The sequence below is a fragment of the Heterocephalus glaber genome, unplaced genomic scaffold, assembly GCF_053883595.1.
Source record: "Heterocephalus glaber isolate CG9 unplaced genomic scaffold, H.glaber_assembly_v1.0 deba00001531, whole genome shotgun sequence".
NCBI classification, from domain to species: Eukaryota; Metazoa; Chordata; class Mammalia; order Rodentia; family Bathyergidae; genus Heterocephalus; species Heterocephalus glaber.
Window position 1 is genome coordinate 3553425 of NW_028258329.1, and position 22300 is coordinate 3575724.

Sequence of the window (22300 nt, forward strand, 5' to 3'; positions counted from 1 at the left end):
CTTTGATTCCATTTTTTTTTCTTTCTCATGATTTTTCTTTTCCCTTCTTCCCTTTCCCCTTCCTCTCCCGCCATCCCCAAACCCTTGGACCTTTTCTTATTTCAAAGTATCAATTATTCATTTTAATCATTTTCATCCTTATTTACACTTTCAATTTCTCACACTAGAGAAACTATTCAGTATTTACGCATGTGTGTCCTATTTATTTCACTTAAGAGTATGGCCTCGATATGCATCCATTTAGCTATAAATGGCTCTAGTTTCTCCTTGAGATAGTCTTTAAGCGTCAGAGTGGAGCACTTGGGAACGAGGCTCTTGAGAAGACAGTGCTGCTGCCTCTTTACCTCCATCTTCAGGCAGCATTTTCACTTAACACCAGCTGAACTCAGCTGCCAAGTGTGAACCAGGATGCTCACTGGTTAGGGATACAGGACAGGCACATAGCACAGTATGTGTGAGTCCAAGTTGGTGATCGAAGCATCCAGAAGAGTCATGGGAAAGTCAGCACATCAGCAGAGTGAGAGGCCTCTGGGGAGAACAGATGGGGGACCTTCGCTGATGGCTGACATGCATCTTCTCAGTAATGCCTCAGTTGGCTAACAGACGCATGCAATGACAAGACACCTCCAATCTGCATCACAGGGCTGCCCTGTGGCCCCCTGAGCACACTCCTGGTGACTCTCCTCTTTTTGACTTGGGCCTGAAAGTTTTCATGGTGACAGCATGCACAGGGGGCTCTGGGAAAAATCTTACATTAATCAGCTTTTCACTGCAGTGACCAATTACCTGAGAAAAGCAACATAAAGGAGGAAGGGTTTATTGTAGCTCATGGTTTCAAAGGTTTCAGTCCATGGTCAGTGAGTTCCTTTGCTGTGGGCCTGAGGTGAGGCAGAACATGGCAGAAGGGCAAAGCTGCTCACCTCATGGCAACAGGGAAGAAGAGAAGAGGAGAAAGAGCCTGAGTGAGAGGAAGGGGCTACAGACAAGATCTACTCTTCAAAGGCACAACTACTTCCTCCAACTGGGCCCCATTTCCTAACAGCCCATCCAGCTATGAACTCATCAATGGATTGATTAATCCATTGATTCAGTTAGCACCCACATGATCCAATCGTCTCTCTAGGCCCCACCTCTCAGCATTACAGCACTGGAGACTCAAGCTATCAACAAATTCAAACAGCCTTGAAAATGTGCTCTGGGGTTTTACAAGATGGTGGCTTTAGCAAGAACTATGATTATGATTGTTAGGAAGCATGAAACCAAGAGTTTGTAAGAGAGGGATGTCTCCATATCTGGGAAGTTTGGGAGAAACAATGGGATCTGGGGAGTTCACAAACTGACAGTGGCTAATGAATCCCTCCAGAAAGCTGTGGTTCCACCCAGTTTCCAAGTTTGGTATGTCCTTGAGTGAGTGTGTGTGGATAGCTTAGTTCAAAAATTCAGCCATGGATGTCCCTGAAATCTTGTTTGACAAAGCCTCCTGACCATTTTAAGTGTCCTGAACCAGTGCTGTTCCACGTGGGTTTTCTTCCTCCGTACTCCCCTTCATAGAGGAAGCTTTATAACCTTATTTTGAAAGGAGGATATAATGAGTAGCACAATGTTTACATATGTATGATGTGTGAACGAACCCACAGGCTATGAGATTAGACATAGTCACAGGTTTCAGAAAATCACTGTCTATGCATGTAAAATTCTACCTCCAGAGGTGTACAGATGTAATTACCCTTTTGATAGCCCAGAACTGCCGGTGAAAAGGTCACTAGTGAACATATTCATGGCAGCCCTTCTTGCCACAAGTGTTTTCTGCAATGAGACTATTATTCATCCATTAACATTGTAATCTCTTGTCATTTCTTACCCATAGGCAAAAACTGGGACCTAACGGCTGCTCTAAGCGACTATGAGCAGCTCCGACAGGTGCACACAGCCAACCTGCCACATGTGTTCAATGAAGGGAGGTGCCCCAAGCAGCCTGAGCGAGAGCTACACCAGCCTGGGCACAAGGTGGAGCGGCCCTGCCTGCAGAGGCAGGACGACATTCCCCAAGGTACCGCTAAGGCCTGAGCCTAGGCACAGCCGCCTGGGATGGGGTACCAGGCGAGTGGGCAACAGGGCGGTCCAAAGAATAGCAGGGTCATCACTGTCACCTCCCAAGTGCAGATCAGTGGGACCCTCAGTGCATCACTCCTCACAGTAGACTGACATGTCCCTCGCAGTGTCCATTTGTGACTCCTACCTCTGCCTCTGAAAAGCAGGCGACTGAGCCCAGTTCCTTTGGGACCCAGCAGTCCTCTAAGGAATTGAAGAGGAGTGATCCTCCTGGACACCTGTTTTTGTCCAAACCAAACACCTCCTTCATTTATTTCCATATCTGTAGCATCATGCCCATGTCCCATGTGCTCCATCTCCTCTATTCTGTTTCTGATCATAAAAGTAAAAAACAATGCAGTGATATAAGGGGAACTTCAAAGACTTCTCCCACCCCCATCTCGCTGGCGTAATACCCCAATCATCTGAGTCTGCTTCCACTTGCGTCTCCAGCAGGCTCATTCAGAATGCAAAGGCTCAGAGTGAAAGGCACATCAGACTTCGCCAAGTGCTGATTTCACCGAGCGAGGGATCAAGTACGGATCCACTTTCGAGCTACATTTTTATTTCACAGTAGTCATTAAATTTTAAGCTTCCTACATAAGCCATCATTCTGGTTTTTCTTGAATTTTGTGTTTGTTTTCTGGCTTTGCCACTGTGCACAATGCTGAAGTAAATATTCTTATACTTGTAGTCTTATATATGGGTGTAACCTTTTCATAGGTTAGTGTCCCAAAATGGACTTGCTGTGCCAACTTGTGTGTGCTTTTAATTTAATAACAATATTGAGTAATTTCAGAATCCTTCCAAAATACATTTCTGCTCGTTGTGTATTTCCCTTCACTCTTGCTAGCACTGGAATTTTTTATTTTGTAGTACCAGGGATTAAACCCAGGGTCTTTATGCTCAGCTTTATTCTTGGTCCTTTCTTTTACTTTTATTTTGAGTCAGGGTCTCACTAAGTTGCCGAGTTGACCAGGCTGGGCTCAAACTTGTAATGACCCTGCCTCAGCCTCCCAGAGTGCTGGGATTACAGGCCTGTGCCACCAGTGCCAGGCTAGATGTTCTTTTTTAACAAGAAAATTTAATTATAATTATTAACTCATATTAATTGTACAAATTAATGAGTTTCACTGTCACATTTCCATGCATGAATACATCATGCTTTTATCCAGCCACCCTGCTGAACACCTTCCTCTCCTCTTGTACCCTTTCTTCTCCTCTCTTCCCTGCCTGCAGTCCCCTTCCCTTTCTTGCTACTCCCTGTCCTACTTTCAGGTCACCTTTTTCTGTTTTTCAGTTTTCATGTATGAGAGAAAACATGTGACACTCGTCTTTCTGAGCCTGGATTATTTTACTCAGTATGATGACCTCCAGTTCTGTCCATTCTTCTGCAGATGATATGATCTCATTCTTCTTTATTGAAAATGTTCCACTGTATATATGTATATATACATATGTATATATATATGTGTATATATACGTATATATATACATATATGTATATATACTGTATCTTCTGTATCCATTCATCTGCTGACAGGCAGTTAGGAAGACTCCTTAACCTGCCTATTGTGAACGGTGCTCTAATAAACATGGGAACACAAGTCCCACTGGATATCATTGTGATGGTTTTACCTTGTTATTCTACTCTGAAGGATGAAAAATGGTGTCACATTTTAATGTTCGTCTTGTCATTTGCTGAGCTCCTCTCTTGCTTTAGAAAGTCTCATGGAATACAGAGTTACTGAAACATTTTTCCCATATGTGTTTTTAAATTTTATTCTTTAGGTCTTTTCAGTTTGAAATATATCACACACAAAATAGTAAAAGACCTAGTTCTGCTTTCTTCTGGATTGAGATTGAGTTATTTAAGTACTGTTATTAAATAAACCATCCTGTTCGCATTAACTAAAATGTCAACTGTGCCGCATATTAAAGCCCAGAAGACCCCGGATCTGCTCCTGAGTGTGGTTCTGTTCACCCATGTGGCTGCCCAGCATGTCACTCCTGACCCTAGAGCTTTCATATCCTATTGCTCTATGCTAAATAAACCCTTTTACTGCTATGCTTTTATAAAAATTTTCACTATTTTTGCATATTTATTCTACCATGTAAACCTTAAAATTGAATTATATTTTTATTTTACTAAGAAGAATTGGCAATTGTGATGTTTTTCTCCCATCCAAGAACATTTTATGCACCTCTCTATGGATTTGGATTCAATTAAGACTTTAGGCATAGAGAAAAACAACTCATTTCATGCTTAGCTTTTATCCAATCATCTATACGAATTCTCTTCTTAATATTAATAGTTTTAAGAGAATGACTTTGGTTTTCTAAATGTACAAATAATATCTGAAGATATGTAGTATTCTTTCTGGTATTTGTGCAATTCCGTTTCTCGCCTTGTTTGTTTCGTAGACCCTCATAACCCATGAGAGTGTGTTGTCTTTGTTTCTATTAACTCAGCCTTATTATTCAAGATATAATATTTGTCACTAAAGATACAGTGTATGAACTGTTATCTTAGATCATTCCTGCATCTCCTCATCTGCTGCCTGTATGAACCATAATCAAGGTAGACATTGTAGCATGCATTATCTCTCTCTTCCTCTGATTTCATCCTTCCTTCTCTATTTGTTTTGATGCTATATTGTTAGGTGCATGTCTGCTTATCTTGGGTTATGTTGCTCTAGAATTCTTAGTTTCCAGTATTGAAAGAAGGAGGGACCACAGTGGCGGCAGTGAAGCTAGTGAGCAGAACAGCACCACTCCTCCTGCTCTGCTCCCAGCATGAGAGAGGAGAGGGACATGAGACTTAGGCACCCTTGGGCAGCAGCCGAGCAATGAGTGGGAAGTCAGCACCCCCCACCCCAACTATGCAAGAGAGGAGAGAGAAGTGGGACCTGAGCGCCTTTGCTGTCTCTGCAGCAGCCACAGGGGCAGTGAGTCAGCCCACAGCTTTCCCCCTGCCCTGCTCCTAGCCACATGAGAGGGGAAGGAGATGTGCCAGCAGGGTGGAACAGAGGAGGCTATGAAGGGCTGGGAGGGCCAATTATACAGGGGGCTGGGAGCAGCCTCAGGCCAATCCTCCAGCAGACTTGGTGGGCTTACCCAGCTGTGACTTAGATTTGGGCTCTGACTTAGACACTACCACAGAACTGTGGACACCAGAGGAATTTTACTGTTTTTTGTTTGTTCGGTTTGTTTTGTTTTTCCTTTTTCTGTCTTTTTTTGTTGTTGTTGGTTGTTTAGGCTTTTACTTTTATTGTTTGTTTTGTTTTGTTCATCTTTTTTCTGTCTTTCCTCAACCATCTTTCTTGATTTTTTGATATTTTCATGTGAGTGAATAATGTCTCTACTCTTTTCCGTTTTCAATATTCTTTTCCTTTCTCCTTCATTCTTTCATATCCTCTTCTCCAGTTTCCCAAAGCTTGGATGATCATGCTTTGTCCTTCAATCTTGTTTCTACTATATTTCTCTTCATTTATCTCTCTATTTTTCCCCTACTCCTCTTAAATTTCCCCCACACAGGGTAAAATCACTCTACTAAGGGGAAATTCACTGCATACAAGTTCCTGTTTTATATTGGATTTTATTTTATAACTGTAGATCTTGGCCTTACAGTTAAAGGCACCAAAGTGTTACCACAGTTCATCAGTTTCTAGGCTGTGCTTGATGCTATTGCTATTGACAGTTGTACTACTTAACCCAGGATGTCCTACCTATTGTAATCAATTGTCTTCCCTTGTATGACAGTACTGTGATTGTCTGGGTTCATAATAATCACCATACTCCAGTTCGAAAGATCTGAGTGCTGGGCCAAATAAATAACGACTTCTCCTCCCTAATAAATTGGGAGGGTAGGATCTTGGGAGAGACATGAAGACCAAGAGCTACCTTTACCTAGAAGACATCTCTGAGGAATAGACATTTCCTAGGGATGCCTCAAAATGAGTGATAAAGCTACCTACCATAAGCAGTTTACAAGCATCAACACAGAAAATAAATTAAAATAAAAAAATAGAAAATGACAAGGTGCAGAAGTAAATGCATCCCAGACCTCCAGCCCACCCAGGAAAAGCCCAGGGGACAATGACAGAGAGGAAATCAGAAGCCACCCACCTTAATTTTCTGAAATGGTAGCAGAAGTAAAAAAAAAAAAAAAACAGATGAATGAAGCTATAGAGAAAATCAGATCAGAAATAATCTCTCAGGTTAAAAAAAAAAGAGATGACAATCATAATGAAGGACTTGGTGAATCTAGAGTAGACACAGATATAAAAAGAAAATAGAAGAGCTTAGGAAAATGATGGACCATGAATGCCCAACATAGGAAAGAAATGGAATCCATGAAACTGATTCAAACAGATATCCAGATTAAAAATTCCACTAAAACTATATGCAGGCAAAAAACCAAGGTGATGACAGAATATCAGATCTAGAACACAGGATTGTGGTTAGAAATCACCAAAAGAAAGTCTATGAAAAGGGACCATGAAAAATCACTCCAACAGCTGCAAGATGATGCAAAGAACAACATAAGATTGATTGGAGTCAGTGAAAAAGCAGGAGACAGCTCAAATGACATTTAAAAAAAAACTGTTCACAGAAGTAATGGCAGAAAACTTCCCAAGCATGTAAAAATAATTTCATATACAGATAAGTGAGGCATATAGAACTCCAATTAGCCATGACCAAAATAAATATACACTAAGGCATATGAAAAGCAAGATTTCAGAAATACAGCATAAAAACAGAATATTAAAAGCTGTTAGAGAAAAGAAACAAATCACGTATAAAGGAAAGCCCATCAGAATCACAGCAGACTTCTCAACACAAGCCCTTAAGTCAAACAGAGCTTGGAGTGAAGTATATGAAGTCCTACAAGAAAACAACCTCCAACCCAGACTGATGTACCCTGAAAAACTATCTTTCAAAATCAGTGGAGAAATAAGATACTTCTGTGACAAATAACAACTGAAGAAATTCATGACCACCAAATAGCTCTCTAAAATGTTCTGAAGGATATTTTAGAAAGAGGTAATGAAGACTACAATTCCAAGAACACCAATAGAGTCCACCAGGCAAAGAAAGCCATTAAACAGAGGAGAAAGACAATTAATCAACAACAGGAAAATAATATGACAAGGATAAGCCAATATATATCCATTATACCCATCAATATAAATGATCTCAATTCACCAATCAAAAGAAATAGACTGGCAGCATGGATTAGTAAAAAAGTTCCAACAATATGCTGCATCCAAGAAACATATTGAACTCAAAAAGAAGTTCATAGACTTAACATCAAAGGATGAGAAACAGTATATCATGCCACAGTAACTATTCTATTTGCAGACAAAGTGAACTTCAAGCGAAGACCAATCAAGAGAGATAAAGAAAGTCACTACATACTTGGTAAGGGAAAACTCCAAGAGGGAGAGATAGCAATCATAAATATATATGCACCAAATACCAATGCAGTCAACTATATAAAACAAATATTAGGGGACATAAAAAATCAAATAAGCACTAACACAATGATAATAGAGGACCTCAATACCCCACTGTCACAAATAGATCAACTAGGAAAAAAAATCAACAAAGAAATATCAGAACTGAACCAAATCTGTGAACAAATGGATTTACTAGATGTCTACAGAGTGTTCCACCCCACAACATCAGAATGCACATTCTTCTCAGCTGCACACACAATGTTCTCATCATAGGTCATAGAACATGCTTAAGTAAATACAAAGTAATTGAAATGATCTCATGCATATTATCAGACCATAATGCAATGAAATTGGAAATCAATGGCAAAAGAAGCCACAAAAATTAAAACACATGAAAATTAAATAACACTCTCCTGAACAATGAGTGAATCACAGATAAAATAGAAGAAATTAGACTATTTGTACAATTAAATGATAGTGCTGATACAACATACAGAAACTTCTGTGATGCAATGTAACCAGTCCTACAAGGGAAATTTATAGGAGGAAATTTACATCAGGAACAATTAAACAATTAAACAACCTAATGTTGAACCTCAAACTTCTAGAAAAAGAACAAATCAAGCCAAAGCTCATATAAGGGAGAAAATTATAAAGATCAAGGCAGATGCCAATAAGATGGAAAACACAGAAGAAATGGACAGATTCCTAGATATGTATGAATTACCAAAGTGGAATGAAGAAGACCTGAAAATTCTAAACAACCCAATATCAATCAATGAAATTGAAAACATAATTAAAAACTTGCCAGCTAAGAAAAGCCCAGGTCCTGATGGCTTCACTGCTGAATTCTGCAAGACATTTATAGAGAAACTACTGCCACTACTGTTTCAATGCTTCAATGATATTGAAAGGGAAGCAATACTCCCAAATTCATTCCTGGAAGCAAGCATCACCTTGATCCCCAAAGCAGAGAAAAACCCAACCGAAAAAGAGAACTATAGGCCAATCTCATTAATGAACATAGATGCAAAAATCCTTCATAAGATACTGGCAAATAGAACGCAGAAGATCATCAAGAAGATCATACACCCTGACCACCAAGAGAGACTATGTAAAGGTGCAAATTTCCAATGATGAATGTCATTATATTGTATTCCTAAAATGTGCCGATGATTAGAATGAATAATCGATAATGTAAAATAGGAAGAAAAGGTCCAAAGGGGTAGGGGTAGTGGGAGGGGCTGGGGAAAGGAAAGAAGGGAAAGGAAAAATGATGAGAAATGGAAAAAATGGAAATAAAGTCTTTGTAAATAGGGAAGGGTGGAGGGAGTGAAGGGAGGGCTAGGAATGGGGAAAAAATAAGAACCAAGATGCATTATGTAAAGGTACAATTCCCAATGAGAAATGTAATTGTGTTGTATATCTACAATGTACCAATAAAAGAATTTAATACAAAAAAAAAAAGACGATCATACACCCTGACCAAGTGGGATTCATCTGAGGGATGCAGGGATGGTTCAACATATGCAAATCAATTGACAAAATGCACTATATCAATAAAGCCAAGGAGAAAAACCATATGATCATCTCAATAGATGCAGAAAAAGCATTTGACAAAATCCAACATGCATTTATGATAAAAACCCTACAAAGAATTGGAATAGATGGTCTCTACCTCAATCTGATAAAAGCCATCTATGAAAAACCAACAGCCAATATCGTACTAAGTGGTCAAAAACTGAAATCCTTCACACTAAAATCAGGAACAAGACAAGGATGTCCACTATCACCACTCCTGTTCAATATAGTTTTGGAAACATTAGCCACAGCAATTAGATAAGAGAAAGAAATAAAAGGAATAAAGATAGGAAATGCAGAAGTCAAATTGTCATTATTTTCAGATGACATGATACTCTGTATAGAAGACCCCAAGAGCTCCACCAAAGTCCTCTAGACTTAATAACTAAATTCAGTACAGTACCTGGATACAAGGTCAACACACAAAAATCAATAGCTTTCCTCTATACCAACAACAGACTCACTGAGACAGAAATAGGGCAAACAATTCCTTTCACATAGCATCCAAAAAACTGAAATACCTAGGAATCAATCTAACAAAAGAAATCAAAGACCTCTTCCCTGAAAACTATAGCACTCTGAAAAGAGAGATTGAAGATGATATCAGAAAATGGACAGACATCCCCTGCTCCTGGATAGGAAGGATCAACATAGTGAAAATGGCCATACTTCCAAAACTGCTATATAGATTCAATGCAGTCCCAATTGAAATCCCAGCAGCGTACTTCATGGACCTTGAGAAAACAATCCAAAAATTCATTTGGAACAAGAAGAGACCCAGAATGGCAAAAGAATTCTAGGTAACAGAGATATGGCAGAGGGTATCACAACCCCCAACTTGAAACTACACTACAAAGCTGCCGTGATAAAAACAGCATGGTACTGGCAAAGAAACAGACCTGAGGACCAATGGAACAGATTAGAAGATGCAGAAACAACTCCAGACAGACTCAGCCACCTCATATTCTACAAAGGAGCCAAATACCCTCACTGGATGAAAGCCTCTTTAAAAAATGGTACTGTAAAAATTGGGTTTCCACTTGCCAGAGATTTAAACTAGACCAATATCTCCCACCACTCACTAAACTAAAATAAAAAGGGATTAAAGATCTAAATATTAAAATAGAAATGCTGAACTGGCTGGAACAGAGGTTAGGTAGAACTCTTGAAGACATTGGTGTAGGAAAAGATTTTGTGAACAAAACCTCAGTTGCCCATGAACTAGCACAAAGAATCAACAAGTGGGATCTCTTCTTATTAAAAAGCTTCTGCACAGCAAGAGAAACCACCAGCAGTGTGAAGAGACAACCACAATGTGGGAAAAAATCTTCCCCTGCTGTTCCTCAGACTATCTAGAATCTATAAAGAACTTTAAAAAAGCAGACCTCCCAAATTTAAAGACTCAAGCCAAAAATGGCCATATGAAATGAACAGACATTTCTCACACAAAGAAGTAGAAATAGCAAATAGACATATGAAAAAATGTTCAACATCACTGGTCATTCGAGAGATGCAAATGAAAACAATGCTGAGATTCCATCTCACTCCAGAAAGAATGGCTGCTATCATGAAATCAACCAATAACAAATGCTGGCAGGGCTGTGGGGAAGGAGGAACCCTGCTCCACTGTTGGTGGGAGTGTAGACTGGTGCAATCACTGTGGAAATCAGTATGGAGATACCTCAAAGAACTAGGACTGGAAGTCCCATTTGACCAAGCTATTCTGCTGCTGGGTATCTTCCCCAAAGAATTAAAAGAATCATACCACAGTGATATATGCGTACCCATGTTCATAGCAGCACAATTTCTAGTAGCTAAAACTTGGAAGCAGCCCAAGTGCCCATCAGCTGGAGACTGGATCAAGAAAATGTGGGGTTTTTTATAAAATGGAGTACTACTCAGCCATAAAAAATGAGAAATTAGAGACATTTATAGCTAAATGGATGCACATTGAGGCATACTCTTAAGTGAAATAAATAGGACACACATGCGTAAATAATGAATAGTTTCTCTAGTGTGAGAAACTGAAAATTTAAATAAGGACTAAAAGGTATAATAGATAATGTGAAATAGGAAGAAAACGGGCAAAGGAGAACAGGAAGCGGTAGGGGTGTGGTAGGTGTATGGGAAAGGAAAGAAGGGAATGGAATTAATATGAGAAAATGAAAAAATGGAAACAAAGTCTTTGTAAATATGGAGCGATGGAGGGGTTGAAGGGAGGGCAGAGGAAGTGGGAAAAATAAGAACCAAGAAAGATTATGTAAAGGTGCAAATTCCCAATGATGAATGTCATTATATTGTATATCTAAAATGTACCAATAAAATAACATTTTTTAAAAGATCAAGGCAGAAATTAATGCAATTGAGAATAAGATAACAATACAAAGAATCAATGAATTGATGAGTTGTTTTTTTGAAAGATTAAATAAAATTGGCAAACCTCTAGGCAACCTTATCCAAAAAAAGGAAAGAAAACATTCAAGTCTGTGCAATTAAGAATGAAAAAGGTGAAACAACATATCCTGCAGAAATCCAGAAGATCATCAATACCTACTTTGAGAATCTATACTCAAATAAGATGGAAAACACAGAAGAAATGGACAGATTTCTAGATACATATGAATTACCAAAGCTGAATCAAGAAGATATAAAAATTCCAAATAGCCCAATACCTGTCAATGAAATTGAACATGTAATTAAAAACCTACCAACAAAGAAAAGCCTAGGTCCTGATGGATTCACTGCTGCATTCTACAAGAAATTTAGAGAAGACCTAATACTACTGTTCCTCGAACTCTTTAATGAAGTTGAAAGGGAAACAATACTCCCAAAGTCATTTCTGGAAGCAACCATTACCCTCATACCAAAGGCAGAGAAAGACCCAACCACAAAAAGAGAACTACAAGTCAATCTCTCTAATGAACATAGATGCAAAAATCCTCCATAAGATCTTGGCAAACAGAATACAGCAAATCAACAAGAAAATTATACACAATGACCAAGTGGGATTCATCCCAGGAATGCAGGGATGGTTCAACATATGCAAATCAATAAATGTAATACACTATATCAACAGAGCCAAGGACAAAAGCACATGATCATCTCAATAGATGCAGAAAAAGCATTTGACAAAGTCCAACATCATTCACGATAAAAACTCTAGAGAACATTGGAATAGATAGTCTTTATCTCAGTGTGATAAAAGCCATCTATGACAAACCAACAGCCAACTAAATGGACATCATAATAAATGGACAAAAACCAAAAGCTTTGATTCTAAAATCATGAATAAGACAAAGATGTCCACCGTCACCACTCCTATTCAATATAGTCCTGGAAACATTAGCCAGAGCAATTGGACAAGAGAAAGAAATGAAAGGAATAAAGATAGGAAAAGAAGAAATTAAATTGTTATTATTTTCAGAAACCATGATACTCTACAGAGAAGCCCAAAAAAAGTTCACCAAAAGACTTCTAGATTTAATAACCAAATTCAATCGCATAGCTGGATACAAAGTCAACAATCAAAAGTCAATAGCATTCCTGTATACAAATAACAAACTCACTGAGAGAGAAATTATGCAAACCACACCTTTCATAATAGCATCCAAAAAAAATGAAATACTTAGGAATCAATCTAACAAAGGAAATAAAAGTAAAATCTTTGCAGTGAAAACTACAGTACACTGAAAAAGGAGATTAAAGAGGATATCAGAAAGTGGAAAGATATCCCTTGCTATTGGGTAGGAGAAACCAACATAGTAAAAATGGCTATACTCCCAAAATTGTTATACAGATTTCATGCAATCTTGATAAAAATACCAATAGCATATCCCACAGAATTAGAGAAAACAATTCTAAAATTCATTTGGAACCAGAAGAGACCTAGAATACCACAAAGAATTCTGGGCTACAAAGGCAGGGCAGGGGGCATCACAATCCCTGCCTTGAAATTATACTACAAAGCTACTGTGATAAAAACATCATGGTCATGCCTGCCTCGCAAGTGCAAGGTCCGGAGTTCAATCCCCCATACCAAAAAAACCCATCATGGTACAGGCAACAAACAGACCCAAGGATCAGTGGAACAGATTAGAAGATGCAGAAATGACTACAAACACACTCGGCCACCTTTCCTTTGACAAAGGGTCCAAACACCTTCACTAGAAGAAAGATAATTTCTTTAATAAATGGTGCTAGGAAAACTGGCTTAGCACATGCCAAAGACTAAATAAAACTAGATTCATGTCTCTCACCATCCACTAAAATAAATTCAAAATGGATCAAACATCTAAATATTAGAAACACTGAATCTTCTGGAAGATAGCATAGATAGAACTCTTGAAGACACAGGCGTAGGCAAAGACTTCATGAACAAAAGCCCAATTGCACAAGAAATATTACAAAGAATCAGCAACTAGGATCTCATCTTATTTAAAAAGCTTTTGCACAGTAAAAGAAATCACCAACAGAGTGAAGAGATAACTCACAGAGTGGGAAAAAAATTTTTCCAGTTGTTCCTCAAAAGACTAATATCTAAAATACATAAGGAACTCAAACAATCATACCCCCTAAATTTAAAGACCTGATCCAAAACATGGGCATCTGAAATGAATAGACACTTCTCAGATGAAAAAGTAGAAAGATCAAATAAATATATGAAGAAATGTTCAATCAATGGTCATTTGAAAGATGCAAATTAAAACAATACTGAGGTTTCATCTCACTCCGTACAGAATAGCTATTATCAAGAAATCAACCAATAACAAATGCTGGCAGGGCTGCAGGGGAAAATCGACCCTTCTCCACTGTTGGTGGGAGAGTAGACTGGTGCAATCACTGTGGAAATCAGTGTGGAAATACCTCAAAGAACTAGGATTAGAGGTTTCATTTGACCCAGCTATTCACCATCTAGGTATCTTCCCAAAAGAATTAAAAGCATCATACCACCACTCACAGCACAGAGGAGGAAGCTTCTGGTCCTATGTACCACCACTCCCAGTGCAGAGGGGGAGGCGAACAGTGTGGGCATCAGCAGCACACATCCCCCCCTCCCCCATCGAAATGAGAAGATATGTAAACAAGTCTCAAAACCAGACTTCCAGATCACCTACAGCAACCCCAAAGGGAAATGAGATGGAACAATCTGATACTCAACCACCTGGACTCCCTGAACTGGCAACAAAAGAGGATCTGGAAAAAATGAAATCAGAAATAATTTCTCAGATAACAGGAGACATTGTGCTCCTAGTGCAAGACATGATTAATAAATCTAGAGAGAAGCTCAGGAACATGATGGAATCCCAACATAGGAAACAAATGGAATCCATAAAACAGATACAAACAGATTTCCAGGAGATTAAAAACTCCATTGAAAGCTTACACAGCAGAATGAGCCAATGCAAGGACAGAATTTCAGATATAGAAGATAAGATTGCAATTAGTGAGGAGGAAAAGAAAAATTGCTTTAAAATTGTAAGGGATCATGAGAAATCAATCCAGCAGCTGCTAGACAATGGAAAGAAGAATAACATAAGACTGATTGGAGTCAAGGAAGAAACAGGAGAGAGTGCAGACTACATAAAAAAAACTGTTCACAGAAGTGATGGCAGAAAACTTCCCAAGCAGGAGAAAAGAATTTGACATACAGATAAGTGATGCATATAGGACTCCAACTAGCTTTGATTAAAAAAAAAATCTACACATAGGCATATAATAGCAGAAACCCAACAGAAGAACAAATTTCTACAAGCAGTTAGAGAAAATAAACAAATCGTATACAAAGGAAAGACCATCAGAATCACAGCGGACTTTTCAATGCAAAACCTCAAGGCAATAAGAGCTTGGAGTGATGTATTTCAAGCCCTAAAGGAAAACAGCCTCCAACACAGATTGCTCTACCCTGCAAAACTATCTTTCAAAATTGATGGAGAAATGAGATACTTTGGTGACAAAGAGCACCTTAGGAACTTCATAAATACCAAACTAGCACTCCAAAAAATTTTTGACAATATTCTAGGAAAAGACAATGAGGATCACAACCCTAGGAAGCCCTGCAAAATGAATCCATCAGGCACGACAAGAAATTAAATGCAAAGGGGGAGAATCCAACGAAAATAAAAAGTCATGACAATGATAAGTCAATATGTATCAGTTATAACCATCAATGTTAATGGTCTCAATTCACCAATCAGAATTAAAAGCATCATACCACAGCAATATATGCATACCCATGTTTATAGCAGCACAGTGTGTAATAGCTAAATCTTAGAAACAGTCTAAATGCCTATAAACAGATGAGTGGATAAAGATGTGGGGTTTTTTTATTCAATGGAGTACTACTCTCCCATAAAGAAGGATAAATGAGACATTTCTAGCTAAATGGATGCACCTTGAGACCATATTCTTAAGTGAAACAAATCGGACACACATGTGTAAATACTGCATGGTTTCTCTGGTGTGAGAAACTGAAAGTGTAAATAAGGACCAAAATGTATAACAGATATTGGGATATAGGAAGAAAATGCTCAAATAGGAAGGGAATCTAGGGAGGGAGGAGGGGGACAGTGGCGGGAAAGGAAAAAAAGAGAAAAGAAGAAAAAGTGGAAACAGCTTTTGTAAATAAGGAAGGGAAGAGGGTTTAAAGGGAGGGGAGGGAATGGGAAAGAAAAAGAAGAATCAGGATATATCATGTACAGATACAAATTCCCTATGATGAATGTGATCATTATGTATATCTAAAATATACCAATAAACTTCAGATAGATAGATAGATAGATAGATAGATAGATAGATAGATAGATAGATAGATGTCTCTTTGTTCCATGTAACTGTATCTTCAAGTTGAAATTATACTACCACCCTGGTTTTCTATTGGTTCATATTTACCTAGAATATCAAGTTTCATCTATTTTCAACTCTTCCTTAACCTTTCATATTAGTAGTAATTCTCAGAAGTGTTTTTATCATCAGGTTTTATCATTTAATCCAAGAATCTGTATCTTTCAAATAGAAAATTTAATTCACTTAGTTTTGTTTCACAGCCACAATTCTTTATGTTGTATATTTTATTTGAAAACTTTTTGTGTTTGTTTGTTTGAAAGTTAAACATTCTACTTTTATTTATGTGGCAATTACCTCTGTTCTTTTAAACCTGTATTTAGGTTTGGGTTCTATGATTTTAAAAAACTTATTGACCATCATATTTTATCCTAAAAAATAAATATGCATGAATAAGCTCCTATTTTCTCCCTCAATCCTCTTTAGGTTGCGTTTTGGTTTTTTGTCCCCTTTGTGGATTTAGATAAAAAGTAACTTCTTTATTTGCTCATATTTATTTGCTCATATCATTTCGTGTACTCCAAAATGACATTTCAACAATGACAGACTGATTTACAATGGAATCCCATGAGATTCTGTTGGAGCTGAAAACATCTTATGTCTAGTGATGCAATAGCCATTGTAATGTCAGAGCACAAACATTGCCCATATGTTTGTGGTGATGTTTATGTAAACAAACCTGTTGCACGGCCAGTCCTATAAAGGTTTGGCACATTACTTATCATTCAGTAATGATATTTTAATATATAACTGATATAATGTAAGTGTGATCATGTAATACCTGATGATAATAGGTGACTGCTAGTGCTTTATACTTTTACTATATTATAGTTTTATCATTATTTTAGGGTATACTCCTTCTACTTATTAAAAGTTTGCTGTAAAACAGTCTGCTGTGTTATGCGGGCAGCAGCCCCAGACATCTATGTCTACTGCATCCCTTGATGGCATCAGGAGGTCATATTAAGAGACTGACCCATCTAAATCCATAAGCACCCTGTGAAGTTCACACCACCACACACTGTTCAGAGCACATCCCTATCATTGAGAGATGGGTGGCTGTGTTCATTTCTCTTTTGCTGAAAGAGTATTTCCCCAAAGACTACTTTCAAAAAATTTTTTTACATAATGAATCGCCTAAGGCTTTCAGTGCTTAGAAAGGTTTATGGGATATACTTACAGTTTTGTTTAGTAGAATAAAAATTCTCAGTTCAAATTCTTTTCCTTGAACATTTTGCAGCCCTCCCTCTGCTGTCTTCTTGTAGCTCACTTCTGTCTCCCAGGAGATTCCTTTCGTATGATGTCCTAACCACTCACTCATTCCACACACGCCTCCATTGTGAGTCAACTTTTACATGTTTTCATTGCCAATTAGTTCTTTGTCATTATTATTATTTAACAATCTAATAGTCTCTTTATCTCTTTGCTAGGCCTATTTGGAATTGGGTCCATTTATTCTGCTTCCTGGCAAAAGGACTTTGTGGACTTCCTTGGACCATTCCTGCATGTACCCCCCCACTGCTGTTTCCTCAGTTTCCCTGTCAGCTCCCAGTGCCTGTGTTATCAGCCATCAGAACATGTATGCAGAGTATAAAGATCAAATGGGGATGATAAGCATATTCACCATCTCAAATACTTATAATTTTTGTGCTGGAAACATTCAAAATCCTCTCTTCTGCTTATTTTGAAATATATAAAAATTATGATTATAGTCACCCTACTGTGCCGTGGAACACTAGAATTTATTCCCCCTACATAATTGTGATTTTGTGCCCAATCTCCAGCCTCTGTCTCCCCTCCCCTCCCAGACTCTGCACCCTTTGGTAACCACTGTTCCACTCCCTACTTCTATGAGATTCATTTATCTTGCTTCCACGTGTGAGTGAGATGATATGGTATTTGTATCTTTGTACCTGGCTTATTTCACTTCTCCGTGTTCATCCATGTTGTTGCAAATGAATTTCCTTCTTTTATGGCTGAAGAATATTCCATTACAGATATTGTAACAGATTTTCTTTATCTAGATTTTCTTCATCCATTCATCCATTGATGGACACTTGGGTTGTGCCCATATCTTATTTAGTTTTTTTGTTTGTTTGTTTTTTGGTTTTTTTGGTACTGGGGCTCGAACTCGGGTCCTTGTGCTTGCGTAGCAGGCGGCGAAACCACTGAGCTAAAATCTCCGGCCCTGTGCCCATATCTTGACTGTTATGAATAGTGCCGCAGTAGACGTGGGAATGTGGATGTCTTGGCATACTGATTTCCTTTTCTTTAGATAAATACACAACATTGGAATTGCTGGATCTCAAATGTTCTAATTCAGATTGAAAACATTCCCCACTTGCTCCCTTCCCCAGAGTTGTCTTTTCTCCTCAAGGAAACTCGCAGCACCTCTGTTTTAGAAATTGCTTATTTCTGGGGGCCGCTCCTTCCGTGGTAACTGCCAAGCTCCGGTTGCGCTGCGGAAAGGAGAGGAGGCTGTGCCCGTTGTTATCGGTGCCCAACCCCGCTGTGCCCTGGATGTACGTGACTCTCCTCCAGCTGGCTTTGGACCCACGCAGCTGCTGGCCCACACTGTGGTAACAATGGGGAAGGGCAGTGACCCCCCGAGGGCTCTGCTGGGGAGCGGAAAAGCACGCAGAGCCAGCAGCCCCTCCTGGCCCTGCCCACGGAGCCTGCCCCTTCTGGCCCCTCTGCTCCTGGGCATCTGCAACTGGGTTCAGGGAGAGGATGCTGAGCCCCGTTCACTCGCTTACCCTTACGGATATATTGTTCTCAGTGCTGCTGCTTTTCTGCCAGCAGGTCTGGGGCAGGAGGACGGCCTCTTCCAGGCACTTGGTTCTGTCCTCCCCGGGGCTTCCCTGATGACCGCGTCCTTGGCACCATAGCGGTAAAGCTCTAAGGCAGTGGTGGTCCGGACAGATGATGACAGGGCAGTCCCTGCACAGCACACAAAGCGACCTGTGATCTCATCCTTCTGAGAGTTCTAGGAGGACCTCACTCGGCTTACAGGGACTGGCGCACTTGGCCTAGTGTCACTGGCACCTGCTCTGTTGCGCTTGTATCAGACATTTCAGAAGACATACCTATTTTTAATAAAACAGAAATTGTAGTCTCTGAATTACACTTGTCTCCCTTAGCAGAGTTCTCCTGAAGTCACAGTGTGCTCAAATGGAAAATGAAGCATCCACAGTCTAAATCCAGGGCCTGTAAATGATGCCTTATGAGCTGAATCTGGCCACTGTCTGCTTTTTAAATAAAGTTTTATTAGAAACATCTCATGCCCATTCGTGGATGTATTGTGTGTGGCTGCACTAGTGCTAGCATTGAGTAGTTGAGACTGTAAAGACTGTGCAAAATCTAAAATATCTATCCTTCTAATAAAGATTTATCCACTTGTTTAAAATTTACCTAGGGGGAAAAATAAAATAAAAATAAAATGTACCTAAGATTTATTTTATTTTATTTTAATCAGGTATGGTAAGACAGACAAATAACTTGTTGTAAAGGAAAAAGTTTCTATTCACTGTTGCTTGGAACAGGAGGCACAGCCCACCACATGGGCCACAAAGGAAGGCATAGGCAGGGCAGGAGGCAGATGGAGCAAGATGACATGGATATTAAGGGAATCTCTTGTGGATTCTGTGGAAGGGGCGGGCAAGGTGGAGTGAGCTGACCTAGGACCGGCTGCTGTTAATCACTTCAGTGGCTCTGGGGGTGTAGGTCCCGGCTGTAGTTGTCCAGAACCTAGCCCTGGGGGGTAAGGGCAAGGAATACTTTGGGTCTTCGGAGCTGAGTGGGGGAGAGGGTTCAGTGTGGACAATGGGTGAGTTGGCTTGCACTGAAAGGCGTGTTCCTGCGCAAGTCCTTTGCTGTCCCTAAGATGTGGCTGCCCTCAAAGGGGTAGCTTGTCCCCAGTCAGCATAGCCCCAGAGGCCTGAGCATCTAAAAGACAGAGAATTGGAAAAACATAGTCCACATAGCTGTCCTGACCTCAATCATCAGTGTTGGAGCTGGCTTTATCAGTTACAGAGTTCTGTGCATTCTCCCACTTTGCATTCACACCTCTCATTTCTGTTTCTCTGGGGTATAACTTTGAATATGACAAACCCTGTAAAATGTTTCATTGATGCTTCCAATAGAAGGATCACTGAGTTCATGTGTAAAGACTCAAGGCTGGGGGCCCAGCACCCGGAAGGAAGCTCCCCACCTCCATCCCAGGCTCCTAGGGCAGAGAAGGTGAGCTGGTCCCAGCACCCGGAAGGAAGCTCCCCACCTCCATCCCAGGCTCCTAGGGCAGAGAAGCTCAGCTGGTCCAGGACCCAAAGGAAGCTCCCCCACTGCCATCCCAGGCTCCTAGGGCAGAGAAGGTGAGCCCGTCCCAGCACCCAGAAGGAAGCTCCCCGCCTCCATCCCAGGCTCCTAGGGCAGAGAAGCTCAGCTGGTCCAGGACCCAAAGGAAGCTCCCCCACTGCCATCCCAGGCTCCTAGGGCAGAGAAGGTGAACTGGTCCCAGCACCCAGAAGGAAGCTCCCTGACCACCATCCCAAGCTCCTAGGGCAGAGAAGCTGAGCTGGTCCCAGAACCCTGAAGGAAGCTCCCCTGATGCCATTCCAAGCTCCTAGGGCAGAGAAGGTGAGCCACATGGGTGCCAGAAGCACCACCACCACCACCTTCCCCGTAGAAATGAGAAAACACATAAAAAAGCCTCAAAAACAGAGTTCCAGATCACCTACAGCAACCCCAAAGGGAAACCAGATGGAATAATCTGATACTCAACAACCTGGACTCTCTGAACTGGCAACAAAAGAGGATCTGGGAAAAATAAAATCAGAAATAATTACTCAGATAACAGCAAAGATTTTGCTTATGGTGCAAGACATGATTAATAAATCTAGAGAGGACACAGATTAAAAAATAGAGGATCTGAGGAACATGATGGAATCCCAAAATAGGAAATGAATGGAATCCATAAAACAGATACAAACAGATTTCCAAGAGATTAAAAACTCCATCGAAAGTCTGCACAGCAGAATGAACCAATGTGAGGATAGAATTTCACATATAGAAGATAAGATTGTAATTAGTGAGGAAGAAAAGAAAAATTGCTTTAAAATTGTAAGGGAACATGAGAAATCAATCCAGCAGCTGCTAGACGATGCAAAGAAGAATAACATAAGACTGATTGGAGTCAAGGAAGAAACAGGAGAGAGTGCAGACTACATAAAAAAACTTTTCACAGAAGTGATGGCAGAAAACTCCTCAAGCAGGGGAAAAGAACTTGACATACAGATAAGTGAGGCATATAGGACTCCAGCTAGCCTTAATCAAAAAAATCTACACATAGGCATATAATAGTTAGGATTCCAGAAATCCAACAGAAGAACAAAATTCTACAAGCAGTGAGAGAAAAGAAACAAATCACATACAAAGGAAAGCCCATCAAAATCACAGCAGACTTCTTAATGCAAACCCTCAAGGCAAGAAGAGCTTGGAGTGATGTATTTCAAGCCCTAAAGGAAAACAGCCTCCAACCCAGATTGCTCTACCCTGCAAAACTATCTTTCCAAATTGATGGGGAAATAAGATACTTTCATGATAAAGAGCACCTCAGGAACTTCATGAATACCAAACCGGCACTCCAAAACATTTTAGACAATACCCTAGGAAAAGACAATGAGGATCACAACCCCTGAAACCCAGCAGAATGAATCCATTGGGCATGACAAATTAAACGCAAAGGGGGAGAATCCAACGAAAAGAAAAAGTCATGATAAGGCTTTTAAAACTTCTAACTTCATATGCCTAATGAGTGTATAAATCAATCTTATTATTGTACTGATTATATTTTTCTGATTCTAGAGTTGCACACCATTCCTTGTGCTATACTGGCTATTTATCATTTTCTTATGTCTACATTTTAATTGGGTTGTCTATTAATGAGCTCTAAGAATTCTTTATATATTCTGGTCATAGGTTATATGCATTGGAAACATGGTCTGTTTAAAGACTACTTTTCATTTTAATGATGTCATTTAAAGTTCTAAATTTTGATGGAATCTCATTTATCAATTTTTTTCTTTTATACATCATATTTTTTGTATCCTAGGTAGTTCTTGCCTACCCTGAATTCATAAATATTTTCCCTTATAATTTCTTCTTAAAGTTTTATACTTTTAGGCTTTCTTATTTAGGTTCATATATCCCTTCAAGTTATTTTTCATGTATGGAAAAAAAGGGTTGAGGTTAATTTTTTATATACAAATACCAGGTGTTCTAGTGCTGTTTGCTGAAAACACTCTCTTCCTCGGCTCTTGAATTGAGTT

The 22300-nt window shown here is 39.5% G+C and overlaps 1 protein-coding gene across 8 annotated transcripts in view; it reads left to right on the forward strand.

Moving 5' to 3' along the window:
* Otud7a (OTU deubiquitinase 7A) overlaps positions 1-22300 on the forward strand; it is a 317930-nt gene that overhangs the window by 217041 nt on the left and 78589 nt on the right. For all 8 annotated transcript variants that reach the window (XM_087188263.1, XM_087188261.1, XM_087188260.1 and 5 more), the window contains one exon: positions 1868-2050. In XM_087188263.1, the coding sequence (XP_087044389.1) occupies positions 1868-2050 (183 nt within the window). The remainder of the gene's footprint in view (positions 1-1867; positions 2051-22300) is intronic.